The sequence below is a fragment of the Amblyomma mixtum genome, chromosome 8 (assembly GCF_055824585.1).
Source record: "Amblyomma mixtum isolate Tamu chromosome 8, ASM5582458v1, whole genome shotgun sequence".
NCBI lineage: Eukaryota > Metazoa > Arthropoda > Arachnida > Ixodida > Ixodidae > Amblyomma > Amblyomma mixtum.
This window is the reverse complement of record NC_143019.1, coordinates 13,322,335-13,337,941: the sequence shown is the minus strand read 5'-3', so window position 1 is coordinate 13,337,941 and position 15,607 is coordinate 13,322,335. Positions and strand designations below refer to the sequence as shown.

General features: G+C 47.6%; 1 protein-coding gene across 1 annotated transcript in view; it reads left to right on the top strand.

Moving 5' to 3' along the window:
* The first annotated feature begins 1,783 nt into the window (after positions 1-1,783).
* The window catches only part of LOC149331394 (galectin-4-like), a 21,136-nt gene continuing 7,312 nt past the window's right edge, over positions 1,784-15,607 (top strand). The window contains exons 1-7 of the mRNA XM_089555493.1: positions 1,784-1,984; positions 2,052-2,137; positions 2,207-2,399; positions 5,523-5,651; positions 6,752-6,817; positions 7,706-7,797; positions 11,956-12,136. Coding sequence (XP_089411619.1) covers positions 1,913-1,984; positions 2,052-2,137; positions 2,207-2,399; positions 5,523-5,651; positions 6,752-6,817; positions 7,706-7,797; positions 11,956-12,136 — 819 coding nt within the window. The 5' untranslated portion in view covers positions 1,784-1,912. The remainder of the gene's footprint in view (positions 1,985-2,051; positions 2,138-2,206; positions 2,400-5,522; positions 5,652-6,751; positions 6,818-7,705; positions 7,798-11,955; positions 12,137-15,607) is intronic.

Below are 15,607 nucleotides of genomic sequence, written 5' to 3'. Positions count from 1 at the left end.
AATCATATCAAAATAAATCATATCAAATACTTTCGTGTCGCGGTGTAGTTTACACACCTGGAGGGGGAATAGAACTTACCTCCTTTTTGGGGTACTCAGGTGCTGCCATCTATCGGCAGAAAAAGTTCAAGTCTGATTTTGGTTTGGTTTTTATGGAGTTCAAATCTGAGTTGCCTTGTAGCTGGTGAGCCCTCTTAAAAGGATGCGCCTCGCGTCGCCGAGGACGCTTCCTGGGATGGATGGATGGATGGAAAATCGTTATTTTCGCCAGAGAGCATGTGTGGACGATTCCGTGTTAGATGGCCATCAACCCATGGCTGACGGCGACCTGGGTGGCCCACTCCACGGCCCTGGTCTGGACGACCGGGTCTGAGCTGGCCAACACGGCCTCCCACTGCTCGAGGGAAGGATCACGCATAATGTCCGCCGGTGGCGGTGCTAGGCTGCAGCTCCATAATATGTGGTCATAGGTTGCCAATTCCTGACACCATTTGCACTCCGGCTGAATGTCCGGGTAGATTTTGCTCAACACGTATGGGTTGAAGAAACATCTAGTCTGCAATCGTCGCCAGACGCATTCCTGCGCCTTCACCAATTGCTTGTCCGGAGGTGGGTAAATCCTCCGCTCAAGTCTGAAATGGTTAGTAATGTCATGAAAGGATACCAGCCCATCTCTCGTGGACCTTCCCGGGACGTCCGGCTCACATACTCGGCTGACGAAACCTCGAGCATTCATGTGAGCCGTCTCGTTCCCAGGGTTCCCAGAGTGTGCAGGTACCCAGACAATTTCCGCCTCCGTAGTCCCTCGCCACGTGGCCCGATTCAGCAATCGCTTCCTGGGAGAGCCCGTGTCATCACCAGATTTGGCACGGCAGCGCCGTAGTAGGCTGTCAAAGTGACACGTGTGGGCTGAATGATTCAGCGAAGTGGTGGAGTGAGCCGACATCTTCAGCAAATTTGCCCCTCAGCAGCAATTCAAGAACCAGGTTAACATGCTACCTTTCGCGCTACGCCTGCACGTTGACGAGAGGCGGAGCCGAACCCGAATCTGGAAGTCCGGGAGATGGACAAAAGTTCTGATGCGGCTGATGCGAACGGCGTCTGCAAGAGGGCGTTCCCGTTGAGATTAGAATCATCGCCTGCTGACGTGACATCGGTCCCGTCGAAGGTTTTTACTTTTATGCACACTCTGAGCACTTTCCGAGTAAGCAGTAAAATTCTGTTACCATTTCAGCGTGCGTGAAACCGAAACTAAATATCCATTCGGTTTTGTTACGTAAGTAAATTTGACGAGAGACTAGCCCCCGCAGTTGCATGAGATAGATTAAACGCCAAACACGATTACTTTTTCGTTTTACTTGCCACGGTGGCTCATTGGTTAAGGCGCTCGTCTACCCAGCCGGAGTACCCGGGTTCGAACCCGACTGCGGCGGCCGCGTTTCGATGGAGGCGAAACGCAAGAGGCGCCCGTGTGCTGTGCGATATCAGTGCACATTAAAGATCCCCAGGTGGTCGAAATTATTCCGGAGACCTCCACTACGGCACCTCTTTCTTCCTTTCTTCTTTCACTCCCACTTTCCTCCCTTCCCTCACTGCGGGGTTCGGGTGTCCAACGAGATATATGTGAGACAGATAATGCGCTATTTGCTTCGCTCAGAACAAATTTTTTTATTACTTTTTACCTACGTGCTCTACCTCAGCGGCCGGAAACACGCCCCTGCGAGGTTTGAGTGGACGGAAAGCCTCCGCAGTATTCCGAAGCACAGCTGACAGATAAGACAATGGATCGCAGCAAGAAACACCGGCGACCCATTGTCCCATTGTACCGTTGTATCTGTCGCGTTTCTCGCCCACTGCGTGGGGTGTGTCGCGCATCGCCTGCCGTATTTAGCTGCTCCGCTTCTGTCGGCAGATGACAGCTACGGTGTCGTCGTTCCGCAGTGTCCCGCTGTACCCCGAACCACGTCTGGTGACATTCGAACCGGTGAGCATTGCCGCGCCCCTCTGCGCGCGTCTCGGACTAGTACCTGAACCCCAGTCCTCTTCTACAGGCCGTCCCAATGGACCACCCCCTGGAGAGTCTCGTGCCGGACACGATCATCGAACTGACGGGCCATGTCACGAGCAGCCCCAAGAGGTAGAGTACAGCGATTGCTCGAGAGCGCATTGCACCGCGCCTGTATGCGCGATCACTGCTTGTGCGCAGGTTCCACATCAACCTGGTGACTGGAACTGGTGATATAGCCCTGCACATCAGCGTGCGCTTCGACGCCGGCAATGTGGTCTTCAACACGTGTCGCAACGGCAACTGGGAGGAAGAAGAGTGCGTCGAGAGTCTGCCCGTGCAGCAGGGACACAACTTTGAGGCAATGATACTCGTCGAAGAGATGGGCTACAAGGTAGGGTGTAAGAAACAGTCGCTGCAGAGCGTGTCCATAGCAACGTAGATCACTACACCACAATGTCGATGTCTGAGGTGTGTGTGTGTGCGTGCGTGCGTGCGTGCGTGTGTGTGTGTGTGTGTGTGTGTGTGTGTGTGTGTGTGTGTGTGTGTGTGTTTGTGTGTGTGTGTGCAGGCACTTCTGAAAGGCGTTTATTGTCGATATTTCGAACACGGTCCAGTCTTCTTCAGGACTGCAGCCTGTGTATATATATAAATATAATCTTTATTGGAGAGAGACAGAAACGACGAGACAAGAAAGAGCAAAAAACCAGGGCATTTCGAAGACCACGAAGCAACTATATCCATGAACAAGTCTTCCTGATTGCAGCGTTCGTGGTCCTAGTCCAGCGCAAACACCTCCCGGGCGGCTCTGTATCTACTTTCTTATCTCATAGGGCATTGCTCTGGTTGCGACAGCCTGTACAGAGGGCAAAACACATGCCTAGAACAAACAAACTCTGCGTTCCGGAGCTCCCAAAGCCGCTGCAACCAAGAAGGCAAAAAATGACGATGAAATTCTATGAGTTTAACAGCCCATGTTCACATCCACACCATTTTTAACCAAATCTCATCGCTAGTTATCGTGTGTTACGCCCGAAACACGCTCAGAGCGTGTTCTAGACATGCGTTTTGCCCTCTGTACATACTGCATTCCTGCTCACAGGTTGGGTGGACAGGCAATGCTGATGGTGTACCAAATTTATAAGCTCTGCCGACACACACACACGCCCGCACGCAACCACGCACGCACACAGGTAAACGCACGCACACGCAAGCATACACACACGCCTGCAAGCAACCACGCACACACACACGCACGCACACGCAAGCACACGCACATAAACACACACACATAAACACACACATACACGCACGCACGTGCATGGACACACACACACACACACACACACACACACACACACACACACACACACACACACACACACACACACACACACACACACACACACACACACATACACGCACGCACGCACATACAGACAGACACACACACGTATGCTCACACACTCACGCTAGCCCACGCACGTGCGTACGCATTTCACCTCTTTCTAAACGCGGCCTCCGCGGCCGGGATTCGACCCGGGTCCTCTTTTGTCGACTATTTCTGACGTTCTCTATGCGCCTAATGAGCTGCTGTTTCAAACCCTACATGTGGCGCCATCTGGGAGATGCCGCGACAAAAGGTGGTTGTTGCAATCCGCTTCCGCCGATACTGCCCAGAGGCGTAGCCAGGGGGAGGAGGGCTTATGGGGCTGCAGCACCCCCCCCCCCCCCCCCCCCCCGCCCTCGAAATTTTTTCGAACTGCCACTGACCGCAGTATGGCCCAAGTACATATCGCGACGTCTGCTATCATAGCTTTGTTCTTGCATGGATCGTATGTCTTTCCGTGTGTAAAGTTTACTATCTGTGATTGCGCAAGATGTTTATTTGCTTGGTTTGACGCATTATATGGAACGACTTTTGCTTAGACACGTAGATGTATTGTAGGCATACGGGTATTTAAATATCTTGTTGCGAGGTTTTGTGTATACATACAGTGACTTTGTTTCCAGCGACACTTTTTTGTCCTTTGTCAAGTTGTTCAGTAAGGCATGCTGCCGGGCTAGTTCGTATAGCACCTCGGAATTTGGAATAAAACCACCTTGGCGCAAATAACTTCACAATTTCCTCATCTTTTTTAACCGTGTGCAATTATTGGCGCCAAGGTGGTCTTATTAAAAATTTCAAGTTGCCAAGTTGTATCTTCGCATTTCTTATACTCCATTTTGTCTTCGCACTTCTAATGCATATTTTGCAGAACTCCTCGTTTGTTCATGTGCTCGCTGTTGCGACTAAAAATTCGGTGCAGTTACCAGCAATACATGACCAGTGACAGCTGCTGCTGCGCAGTATACTGGAACGGAGGACAGCGTCATTGAGATTTTTCCCTGGCCGTTGCATATGTACAAAAATGTAAAGGTTCTTGAACGACAAACATTCATTAAAATATTTGTCCTGTACTTGCTTAATACATGGCCTTTACGTTTTTCATATCAGTGGCATGCATTGCTTCGCTGGTTTCGGACTGATAGGGTTGTAGACTTCGTGTGATATTATCTTTAATTAGTAAATACGCAAAAACATGGCAGCATTGGTATCAGTTAAGTCTGCCACGATTTTTAAGATGTACGATTATACATTATTTTATTTAAAAAAATGCGTATTTAACTTGTCTAGACAGTGAGTACCTTTATCTAATATACAACGTCATTGTCAAAGGGAATGCAGTTGTTATTCTTTTGTTTGATCCCTCCACAATTTCTATGATGAGTCCGCGCTGCAACATGAGCCCCCCCGAACCAAATTTCTGGCTACGCCACTGCTGCCGACGCATTGCTCTGATCACCTCGTAGCTTTCAGCACGAACAAATATAAAGCTCCTAAAACACTAAATAAAAAACTAAATAAAAAAGCGGTAAACTTTTCGGAGCTTTTTTACCCCCATTACTCAAAAATCTTTATTGCGACCGAAGATAACATGACAAGAAAAACAAGTAAACGGGTGAGCTGGTGGTACACATTGAAAGGCAAACAGCGCAAAGACCAAGACCGCAGCAGAAGAAACACAGGACGAGCGCTGACTCACAACTGAAAGTTTATTCGAAGACAGCAAAATATATGGAAAAAAGCGGCCAACCTATCAACAAGCACGCAAACACGAACCCGTGCTGCTGCGTGGCATCAAGGCATGCAATCTCACTATCATGTAGTAAAATAGATGGAAAACAAGGTTGTGCGTTAGTAAGCCATCTATTTTATTACATGATATGTGAGGTTTGGCATTAACTGTTTGGCAGGTCAGTTACTTCACGCCATGGGTACTCCAAAACATGAGACATGTGAGAATCTACAAATTTGATTTTCTTCTTTCTCCATCAGCTTTCTGATCATGCCCTACAAGGTCATGAGTGGGTTCTGCTAGAAACAGCATTGTGAAGGTGGCTGACCGGCCACTGGACACCTGCTAAGTAGCGTTGCAGAGACAATTCGCATACTGTGGCTGGTGCCTGCATGCAGGTGGCTTTCAACCAGCACCACTTCTACTACTTCCACCACCGGCTCCTCTACTCCGCCGTGGAGAGGCTCAAGATGGACGGCTGCGTCACGGTTCACAGGGTCGCCCAGAGGCCTCCACTGGGATTCATGGTAACCGCATGCGGGGAAAGGAACCCAGGCTTCTTAGCGCATTGGTGTTAACAAGTCAAGACTGCTTTGCATATCTTAATCAGCTGTTATTGATACAAATGGAAATGGAAACGGAGTGTGGTGCTGTGAACAAGTGAGGAATCGAGATTTTGCAAGGTTTCTTGTAAGGTACCACATACACGATCTTGATGGATAACAGGTGTTCTCGTGGCAAGCAACTGACCATGTAAACTGTTCTCCTGACTTCTTTTATAGGTGTTTCCATGCAATATAAAAGCGTAATATAATTTCACAGGTTCTAACCAGCACATCTTGTGACCCTGATTCCATTAGTAGAATGTGCTATTGAGCCATGAGTGCTCCATTCGATCTTGTTGCAGTCTGGAGGACATGACTGACCAAAGGTCTTGTGGCCGGGGTGACTGGTGGGGAGGAAGGGAGGGAGCGGTACTATGACACTGTGCATCCGTTCACATCGTAATAAGTTGGTCCAGTTGCACTTGTCAACTGAAGTCAAGTGCCTTAGGCACTGGACTTCAATGCCCAACGTACTTACTTGCCCTTAAAACACTTAATGGAGGGGCTACCTATTAGCAACGAGGCTTTGGGGTGGTGCATGAAAGGGGTCGCTCGTGGCATAACTGGGGGTGGTGTCACAAGATAACATAAGTTCGTCTTTCATGCCACACTTGGATATTGCCAAGTGCTTGTGGCAGCCTTATTTTTCTCATTTGACTTAAGAAAATGCTCTTAGTAGTCGAGCGCCCACCAGACACAATTGCAAGTAAAGCTCCTGACATCTCAACTGAGCGTAATGCTCCTTAGGTTGTTGCCACCCCGAACATGCACATTGCTTGTAAGATTTGGTCCCTCAACTTCAGTGCTTTCTAGCTCTGTTCTTTTCATGTGTTTAAACCTTGACGCCAGTACCTGCAGCAGCGAGCTATCTGTGTTTCCTTGCGCTGTCTAAGAGCGCTGTCTCACGCCTTGCATGAACAGTATAGCAGAAAATGTTATTTGCAGTCATGACGTGATTAATTTCCTTCTGGCCTCTACTTTAGCGCCATTTTTAACAGAGCAGCTTTGACCACTTTACGCAGTTGCCTACCGTGGAGGAACCCCAGCCGGTGGCACTGGCGACCGAGCCCACCATCGTGTACAACCCGGTAAGTGACGCTTATTTGTAAGGTCAGGGGTTACCAAGAACTGTTACATTTAAAAATAATGACAGCAGCGCTAAACAAGGGGACAACGGAAAGAGAGTAGCCAAGGATGAGCACTGAACTTTCATTAACTTCTATTATGAGCGATTCACAAATACACGCTGTCCGAGCCAGAAGTTATCGTCCGCGCATGCGCAATAAAGACAGTTATTTGTCTGAGAGGGTGACATAGGCCATGGTGGCGATACAGGGGTACAATATGGATGTAACGAAGGTAGAAAGCAATTGAAAGGGAACTTTTTATAATGTTTGGTTTATTAGTTTATTGGGGTTTAACGTCCCAAAACAACTCAGGCTGTGAGGGACGCCGTAGTGGAGGGCTCCGGAAATTTCGACCGCCTGGGGTTCTTTAACGTGGAGTGACATCGCACAGTTAAAGAACCCCAGGTGGTCGAAATTCCCTGGAGCCCTTCACTACGGCGTCCCTCATAGCCTAAGTTGCTTTGGGACCTTAAACCCCAATAAACCAATGAACCAAACATTATAAAATGCTTCCTTTCAATTGCTTTGTACCTTCGTTACATATATGCGTAAGGGAACAGAACATTGAGTGTACAGAATAACAGTGCAGAGATCATGTCGGCGTGATTGTTTTTGTAGCGGAGGTAATAGAAAGACTGTGTCCTTGAGAGATGGTAGCAAAGGCTAAGTTACTTTTCGTCTCGTGTTACTAGACGGCTAACAACGGGCCCATAGAGTTGAGTCCTGAGACTGGCGTTTGGTCCTTGGAGAAAATGCAGTGCACATTCTTTTGAGGTCGGCATTGAAAGCGCCTTCGTAATGCTGGTCATTGTAAAAAACCCTTTTTCTCCGTCTCCCTGCTGTGCGCAGCCGACGCCGTTCCTGCACATGCTGCCCGGTGGCCGCTTGGAGCCGGGTCTGAGGGTGTACCTCAGTGCAAAGCCCCACAGCGAAGCAGACTCGTGAGCAGCCTCTTCCTTGTGTTGCACGCATAATTACTTTGTAGAGACCTCTGACTTAAACAAGTCCAAAAAGAACAAGCACTTCTGGTGGTGTTGGCGGTAAACTTCATTAGACTGTGTACAGAGAGGGTTGCGGTCAGACCTTGAGGGCATGACCCTTACATATTCGGGGGGGGGGGTCCATATTCAGGGACCCCCGCCGCGGCTCGGGCTCGAACCACCAGGGCTGTTGGGCCTGGAGGTGCAAGAGTCACTTTAATGTCAAGAAATGGACAAAAAAAGCAGGATCATTCCAGAGCCTCTTTTAATATGGTGCCCTCTCCTGTACACAAGGAAAAATTGTATTTGGAAACTAAACTACATTACTAATTATTGGCCAAAAATCAAGGCAAATGTAATTTCATTGCATTACACACACACACACACACACACACACACACACACACACACACACACACACACACACGCGCGCGCACGCACACGCACGCACTCACGCACACGCACACGCATACGCACGCACGCACACACACACACACACACACACACACACACACACACACACACACACACACACACACACACACACACACAAGACGGTACGGGACGAGCGCAATCCCGCAGTTGCGCTCGTCCCGTACCCTGTCTTGTGTGTGTGTTTCGCGCAACTACCATGTCTGAAACACTGAACGAACTAGCCCGGCAACACTTTCTAAATCACAATTACTTTCTAAAAGTAATTGCTCTTAAAATTAATTGCTAAGCTCTTAAATAAGTTTCTCGTTCTCATGCATCAAAAGAAGCCCACTGGTCGCAGCCTCTCACAAGAATTTCAGGTTTCTTGTTACACCGCAGGAGGAGCTGAGCTTACAAGTGGGCAGCGAAAACCAAGAGTCGCTTTTAAGAAATGATGTCTTTGCCGAGTAGCCACTCCGCTGACGCGAGTGGGGCTAGCGCAGCGTTCGACTTTAAATGAGAAAAGTTGAAAAGCTGGTGCGGCGCTGCGATTTGTTGTTCACAATGGCGTCTCGAGAGTCTGTGAAATCCGGTGCTGTGGCAGCGCACTAACTATTCGTTAAAAGGAAAATGTAAAAATTGTTTGTCGCTAAGTTGTGCGCAACACCGTTCAACCCATACAGCCTCAGTACCTCGTTCTTAAAGAAGTGGAGTATAATAACCTCGAATTCTTTCTCGAGATGCAACCCGCACCAATTTTGGTTCCCGCCAAACTCCCTCCCAGCCAACATTCCGCCCGCATTTTTCCCCTTATAACCCAGGCCATTAGAAAGATAACATAATGTGAGCGACATACACACAAAAATAGAGAAGCTCTGCCAAACGCTCGTCAATTTACCTGCGCTCGGACAAAAACGAACGCTGAACCCAGCGTCTTGTTGCTCAGAGATGGCTACACCATTTGAAGCCCGCGAAGCAGGCTATTTATTACCTTGGCTATCCATCGTCACTATCCACCTTATTACCTTGGTGGTACTATCCACCTCGTCACTTCTTCCATTCGAAGATGTTCGGGCCATGCGCGTTTCCACATCCCTCTCCGCACCTCGTACAACGAGCGCAACAGGACGTCGCTATGCCATTGGCCCATGTTACCCAGGGAGCTCTTCGTGCACTCCTGATACGACTTGAAGGAAAAATGCCCCATCTGCCCCTATGCTCGCCCAAGCCCATTCTTACATGTTGCCACTTGGGAGAGGCTCTAGACACATGCACTCGCGCCGTTACACTGATCTAGGCTTGCCGCTTGTCGTTCCTGATTTCGAGGCTCCCGACTCAGCAGCAGCAGCAACAACAACAGCAACAGCAGCAGCAACAACAACAACAATAAAAGCAAGAAAAAAACAGACCTAAGCTAGGCCAACACGAAGAGCAGCTGTCCATTCTAAGAGCATACATAGTTCGAAAGTAACTATATTGTAATTGCATTCGCTTCTAAATTACTGCACAAAAGATGTTCAAATTTCTAAATTCCTAGACGAGAAAAGTAACGCATTACGTTACAAAATGGGGGGAAAGGTTAATAAACGACTGTAATTGCTTTACAGTAATTCAGTAATTGCCACGTCTGCTTTCTTGAGACAATTTGATATAGCCGACCTTGTCTGGTAAATCGCCTTCTTGTTCCTCCGCCGAAGTAAACCATAAAACGTTTACGAAATGTGCTTGTTCTAGGTCTGAATGTTCAAAAGCAGCTAGGATCCTGAATGGAAGCCTCAATACGAGCGCACCGGTTCGGTGCAATCAGAGAAATCTGTACGGCTGAAGCAAAGGTAGTCTCTTGATTTACCAAGATCTAAGAAGGCTCTTCTACCTTATGATTCCTGCCACTCAAAGCTCGTAAAAAGGGGAATCGCAACCTCATGCTTAAGATCTTCGCTTGTCAAGTCATGCCCACACATGGTGAAACGTAGTTTTTCCAGTCAAGTAGACCGGCTTTACTCTGCGGGTTTTCCTCCTTCTCTTCTGAAAGCTGTTGCAGAATCTTTGCTGAAAACCCTACGGTTGAAGCAAAACCAACAAGAACTCACTGAAAGTGAGAGGAAGAAGTTTGAAGTCCTTCCTTATGTGCACAAGACTTCGCACGGTTTGAAGAAGGTGGGAGGGAAATTTGGTGTCAACGTGTTCTTTTCCGCCCCATGTAAACTGTCTCGTTTATGCCGATTAACTAACAATAACCTGCAAAAGAAAGTAGGGTGCGGAGTCAACCACAGACCTAAGTTTGTAGCCTGTAAGATGGGAGTTATCTACGAGATCCCATTCAGCTGTGGTTCCGTATATGTAGGGCAGACGGGGCGCTGCATTAATAAACGCCTTCAGGAGCATAATAACTCTTTGAGCCAGCACGGTGGGCAGCATTTAGCAAGGCACTGCCAGTCTTGTAAGATCAATGACAAGAAGAAACAAGTATTTTGTACGCCGCTTTTCAAGCAAACGAAGATTATAGGCTGCGCGAAGGACAAGAAGGCACGCGAGATCTTTGAAGCCTGGCAAATTGCTAGATACGGTGCGGAAAAATGTGTTAGCGAGGCATCAATTCACTTGTATCAGAAGGAACTTGACTTTTTGGGTTGATAAGATTCTGTACTTTTGCTCTGGGCGTTAAGTTTGGTTGCGCATGCGTTGCCTTTGAAGGAAGGTTGTTTTCGACCAATAAATCAGTTTTTAGTCTACGCTCGTCCTGTCTGCTTCTTTTCTGTGTCCTGTCTACTGCGTAGTTTTGTGTCTTCAGTATGTCTTACCAACTAGCCTCTCATCACACACTTCTTGTTTGGGCATGGCTTGTCTTATTTTTAGTCTCACGCTATATGCAACAGCTTTCCTGTGGGCGCTTATAACTACCACTACCAGTTAGACACGCATGTGCACAGACAGGACAGCTCGAAAGGAACAGGCAACAGAGGGCATTGGGCAACATGGTAACAGACAAGGAGCAAAGCACACATCACTCTGTAGCTTCCTTTCATCGGTTGTCTTATCTTGTGTTCTTAGTGCAAACAACTGTCACACCATTTGCCCCGTCGTTCGTCTAGCTTGGAAAAACAAGCCGGTCAATAGCACCGTATTGAAGAAGCGTAGCTTGTTGGGCCAGTTGGTGCATGGTACGTAGAAAACCAGCGAAAAGGACGCATTCAGAAGGAGGAGAAGTACACAGGACAACGCTGGAAACACAACTGAAAATTCTTTACTTGGTGGATCGCCAACATCAAAACAGGGCGCACATGCGCGTAGAGCAAGCACAAACGTTAACGAAACAACAAAAACAAAATTGATTAAGCGACTGAAGATTACATGTGTCTACCTAGGTAGGTCCCATTCATGAAACTGTACTCTTTTGCCGTGAACCTAACGGAGCCGTCGCTGGCGCATTCAGTTCCTAACTGCTTGATTTTGAAGGCTTCTAAGATTTCTGGTTCTATCTGCGTTTTGCCGCGGCCGATGATTATGACATTACGGAACAGAGGGGTGCAGTCTTTGCAGTGGTTGCAATGCCTTGGCAGATTTGCTGTGTTGCCTGGTTGTAGCGTAGTGCGGTGCTGCCTCATGTAAGCCTTGCGCTTCCTCTGTCCTGTGGCAAGGCCTACATAGGTCAAATAACTGCCTTGCTGAGGGAATTTTTTTTTTAACTGCGTTGTTTCCGCGCAGGTTTTTCTTCAACTTCCAGTGTGGAGGTCCTGGCTCGGACATCGCCTTCCACTTCAGCCCGCGTTTCCGCCACAATGACATGGTGCGCAACAGCTTCCAGGACGGGAAATGGGGCACCGAGGAGCGCAAGTGCCACGGATTTCCCTTTGCTCCGGGCGTCCACTTTGACCTGCTCATTCGGGTACTCGTACCTACGTCTAACAGTTTTCCTCTCTGCATTTCACCAAAATACTTTCTTTTTCTTCTTCCCCTTTCTGTACCCTTAGTTCATTCTCATAAAGGCAATTTTTTGACTTTATTCCAGTTTGTAATAGTTTTTTTCTTGCCTAGTTACTCTGGAGTGGTCTTTTTTGTTATGGGCTAGTCAGCGGCGCATTTCGGGCGGTCGTCGCAGGCCAGTATTGGGCATGCGCCGTAACCATGGCAATCACGGCAAACAGTTGCCATGGTTGTTAGGCGCCGAGCGTGTTATGCTCGGCGCCTAACGTATATCTTTCACTATGTATATCGTGGCCTAGTTCAACTAAGCCACAGCAAATTTTTCGCTATTAGTGTGTTATGGTTATTGTATCGAGGGAACTAAACTTGCATAGGGATTTCCCGCAGGCAGTTTTTATGCGTTTCTTATTATTACTTTTTGTTTTAGATTTGAAGCTCGAAAACCTTAGTATTTGTACAGCCTACATTGTCAAGCTTTGTGAGCGAATTTTACAGGAACGATTTCACATTTAAGAGTGAAAGATTCCAGCTAGATAGATGCGTGCACACGCTTTCTTTTACATACGACAGAGCCGTCACTTCGTGGCCGACTATTCAACAGCTCTGTTTTTTTTCTTGTGTTAGCAGAGCAGTACCTTGCTAATTCAAAGTCTCGCAGGAAACGTTCTTATGGAGCAGGTTTTCAAATTGTTTGAAAATTGCAAGAATGATCGACAGTGAAACACTGGAATCTCATGCGGACTTGGTGTGGTCGCTATCCTTGACGGTTGCGGAACTTATGCATCACTATACTGTAACCTCTGCAGGACATATTTTCGCATTATCCTTTCATGTAAATTAATGATTAGCAAAGCTCGCCTGAGGGCTCACCGCTGACTACGCGACGGCACCTAGAACACAGACAGTTCGATCAAGAATGTGTTTTTTAATTCCGCTATTTTCAAATACGTTACTAGTTAAAAACACCCTTGGTCATTTTTTGGAGGTTTTAAACACCTTTGTTGAACCAAAAACTTCGGAGGTGTTAGACGCCCCTCCCGCCGAAGCGCAGTTTTCGAATGGCGCGAAAAATGGTCTAAATTAGTTGAGTCATAGCGGAGAGAGTAGTCTCTTCTCCGAAATTATAAAATCAGGTATTGCTACTAATAACGGCCGGCTACAAGTCTGTAATTCCAAGCGGGCGCCTGTAAAGTTAGCTGTAAAATTTAGTTAAAGGTGCACTGAAGAGGATTCTGAACTTGTCTTTTTGCCGCGGGAACTCGATCTACATGTTCCTAGCATTCTTAGAAACTGCAACTTATTGCCCTGTATGGCCGATTTCCCTAATTAAATCGAATTAACGTCCGGCTCCCGCCCTTTTTTTTTTAATTCTGCCTCGTACGGTGGGCGGAGTCGACCAACGCGTGAAGTTCCTTTCAGCCAGCTCCGTGGAGGCTTTGCTTTCGCTTTATTTTGTTGTTTAAGTTTCCATGAATAAATAGTTTCATTCGCAGATAATATAGCCACAAAATAAGCCCGCAGAAATAAAAATACGCGCGGACTATTTGCTACTACGGACTACTACGTATTACTCCGCCGATGGCAGAGCGGCAAGCCGCCACGGGACTGGGCGAAAGGCACTCCACGCGTTGGTCGACTCCGCCCACCGTACGAGGCAGAATTAAAAAAAAAAAGGGCGGGAGCCGGACGTTAATTCGATTTAATTAGGTAAATTGGCCACACAGGGCAATAAGTCGCAGTTTCTAAGAATTCTAGGAACGTGTAGATCGAGTTCCCGCGGCAAAAAGACAAGTTCAGATTCCTCTTCAGTGCACCTTTAACCATTTTACTAGTTAACATGATTCGCCTGTTTTTTGACGTCCCCAACATTTGTATTACCAAGTATTGAGGGACTCTGGTATTACTCTACCGCAAAAAGCTGCGTTGCGGAAATTAGCAGCGATTACGGCAATGGTGAAGCCTTTAGCGACGGCTAACGATCGAATAATCAAAGGCACTTTAACAACGAAGAATAAATACTGTTAATTACCGCTCTATGAATTGCTACAGTGGAAATTACCTAATGCGCACAGTGAGTTAGTGAAACAAGCACGAAACGGAGCACCAGGTTTGCCGCATAGAATCCTGGAGTACTTACAATATTAAACTCAAGTTTATTTTGCATCTATGCATGTTCAGATGACAAGGATACTGCAAAAAGCCGAAAGAATTTATTTGACTGGGCCCGTACCCCCTACAGAAATGGAAATATATTCAATAAAGCGACTACAGAGGCCCAGTGATCCAGGGATCTACCAAGGTCCATAGAGACCGATATCTTCCGGCAGGGACGGTCGGGGTTTGCGTGTGCGGCCAGAGGTTTTGGGTTTCTTCGTCGCGCGGCGTTGGCGAACAGCAGCTGGAGCAGCGACGGCGTAGCTGGCAGCTGGGGCGTAGCTGAGGCCAAGACCAGGGTAGCCGATGCCGTGGGAGAGGCCGTAGGTGGACAGGCCACCGTAGCCGCCGAGGTCGTAGCCCCCGGCTACGTAGCCGGCGAAGGCGCTGGTGGCCAGAGCGAGGAGGACGCAGGCACGCCACTGCGAGTACGATTATGCGGGGAAGAGAACACGCAGGAGGAAAATGTGCTATACTCTTCAGAAAGCACTACTGCGTATGTTGTCTTTTTTTTTGGCGGCAATTTTTTGATAATTAAAGCATTTTATAACCTATAAGGCCGAGTGGGATGCTGCTTACCGTTACTGGATTGCTTATTATGCATTTTTAATGCGCGCCTAGAACATTTGACTTGGTATTGTTTGGGAAATCAATTTGCGAAATTTTTAGCAATAGAAGAAACTGCACTGCGAAGCGCATTTCAGGTTGTTAATAAGGCTTCCTCCCCAGAGACGCTTCCTAGCTTGCCTAAATATTGTATAGAATTTCGCTTTCAGAGGCGTCTTGATCCGTCCGTTGCTGCTTTAATAAATGTTATTCGAAGGCCATGATGCCGAGATACTGCCGCCATCGGTTTTAAGCAACTATAGGACGGATTATTAGCCAGAAGTTACGTGGTTCCCAGCAATATCAGGGTGAAAGTGTCGGTGCTTCCTGCCATGACACTTTCACTACCGCACTCTCTGCGTCGCACTGAATCTTGTAGAGCATCAAATGTGACATTTCTCACTTCTTTTGCTTTTAAAGCTACTGATTGTCGAGCAGCGTTTGCACAAGCAGGTGGGGATTCACCTAATGTCAGTGGGGGAGAACGGCACGACACCAGGACTTGACGGTACTAATAAGTATGCGCCCGTATATCTATGTGCTTCATATATCTATCCAACGGGCTACATTCAGGCGAGAAATTTACGAACGAGACAGACCGATGCTAAGCTACCGCTATAGAGAAACTAGTCCCGTGGGGAGTCTGCGCTAAAAAAATAAAATTCCCAGTTGT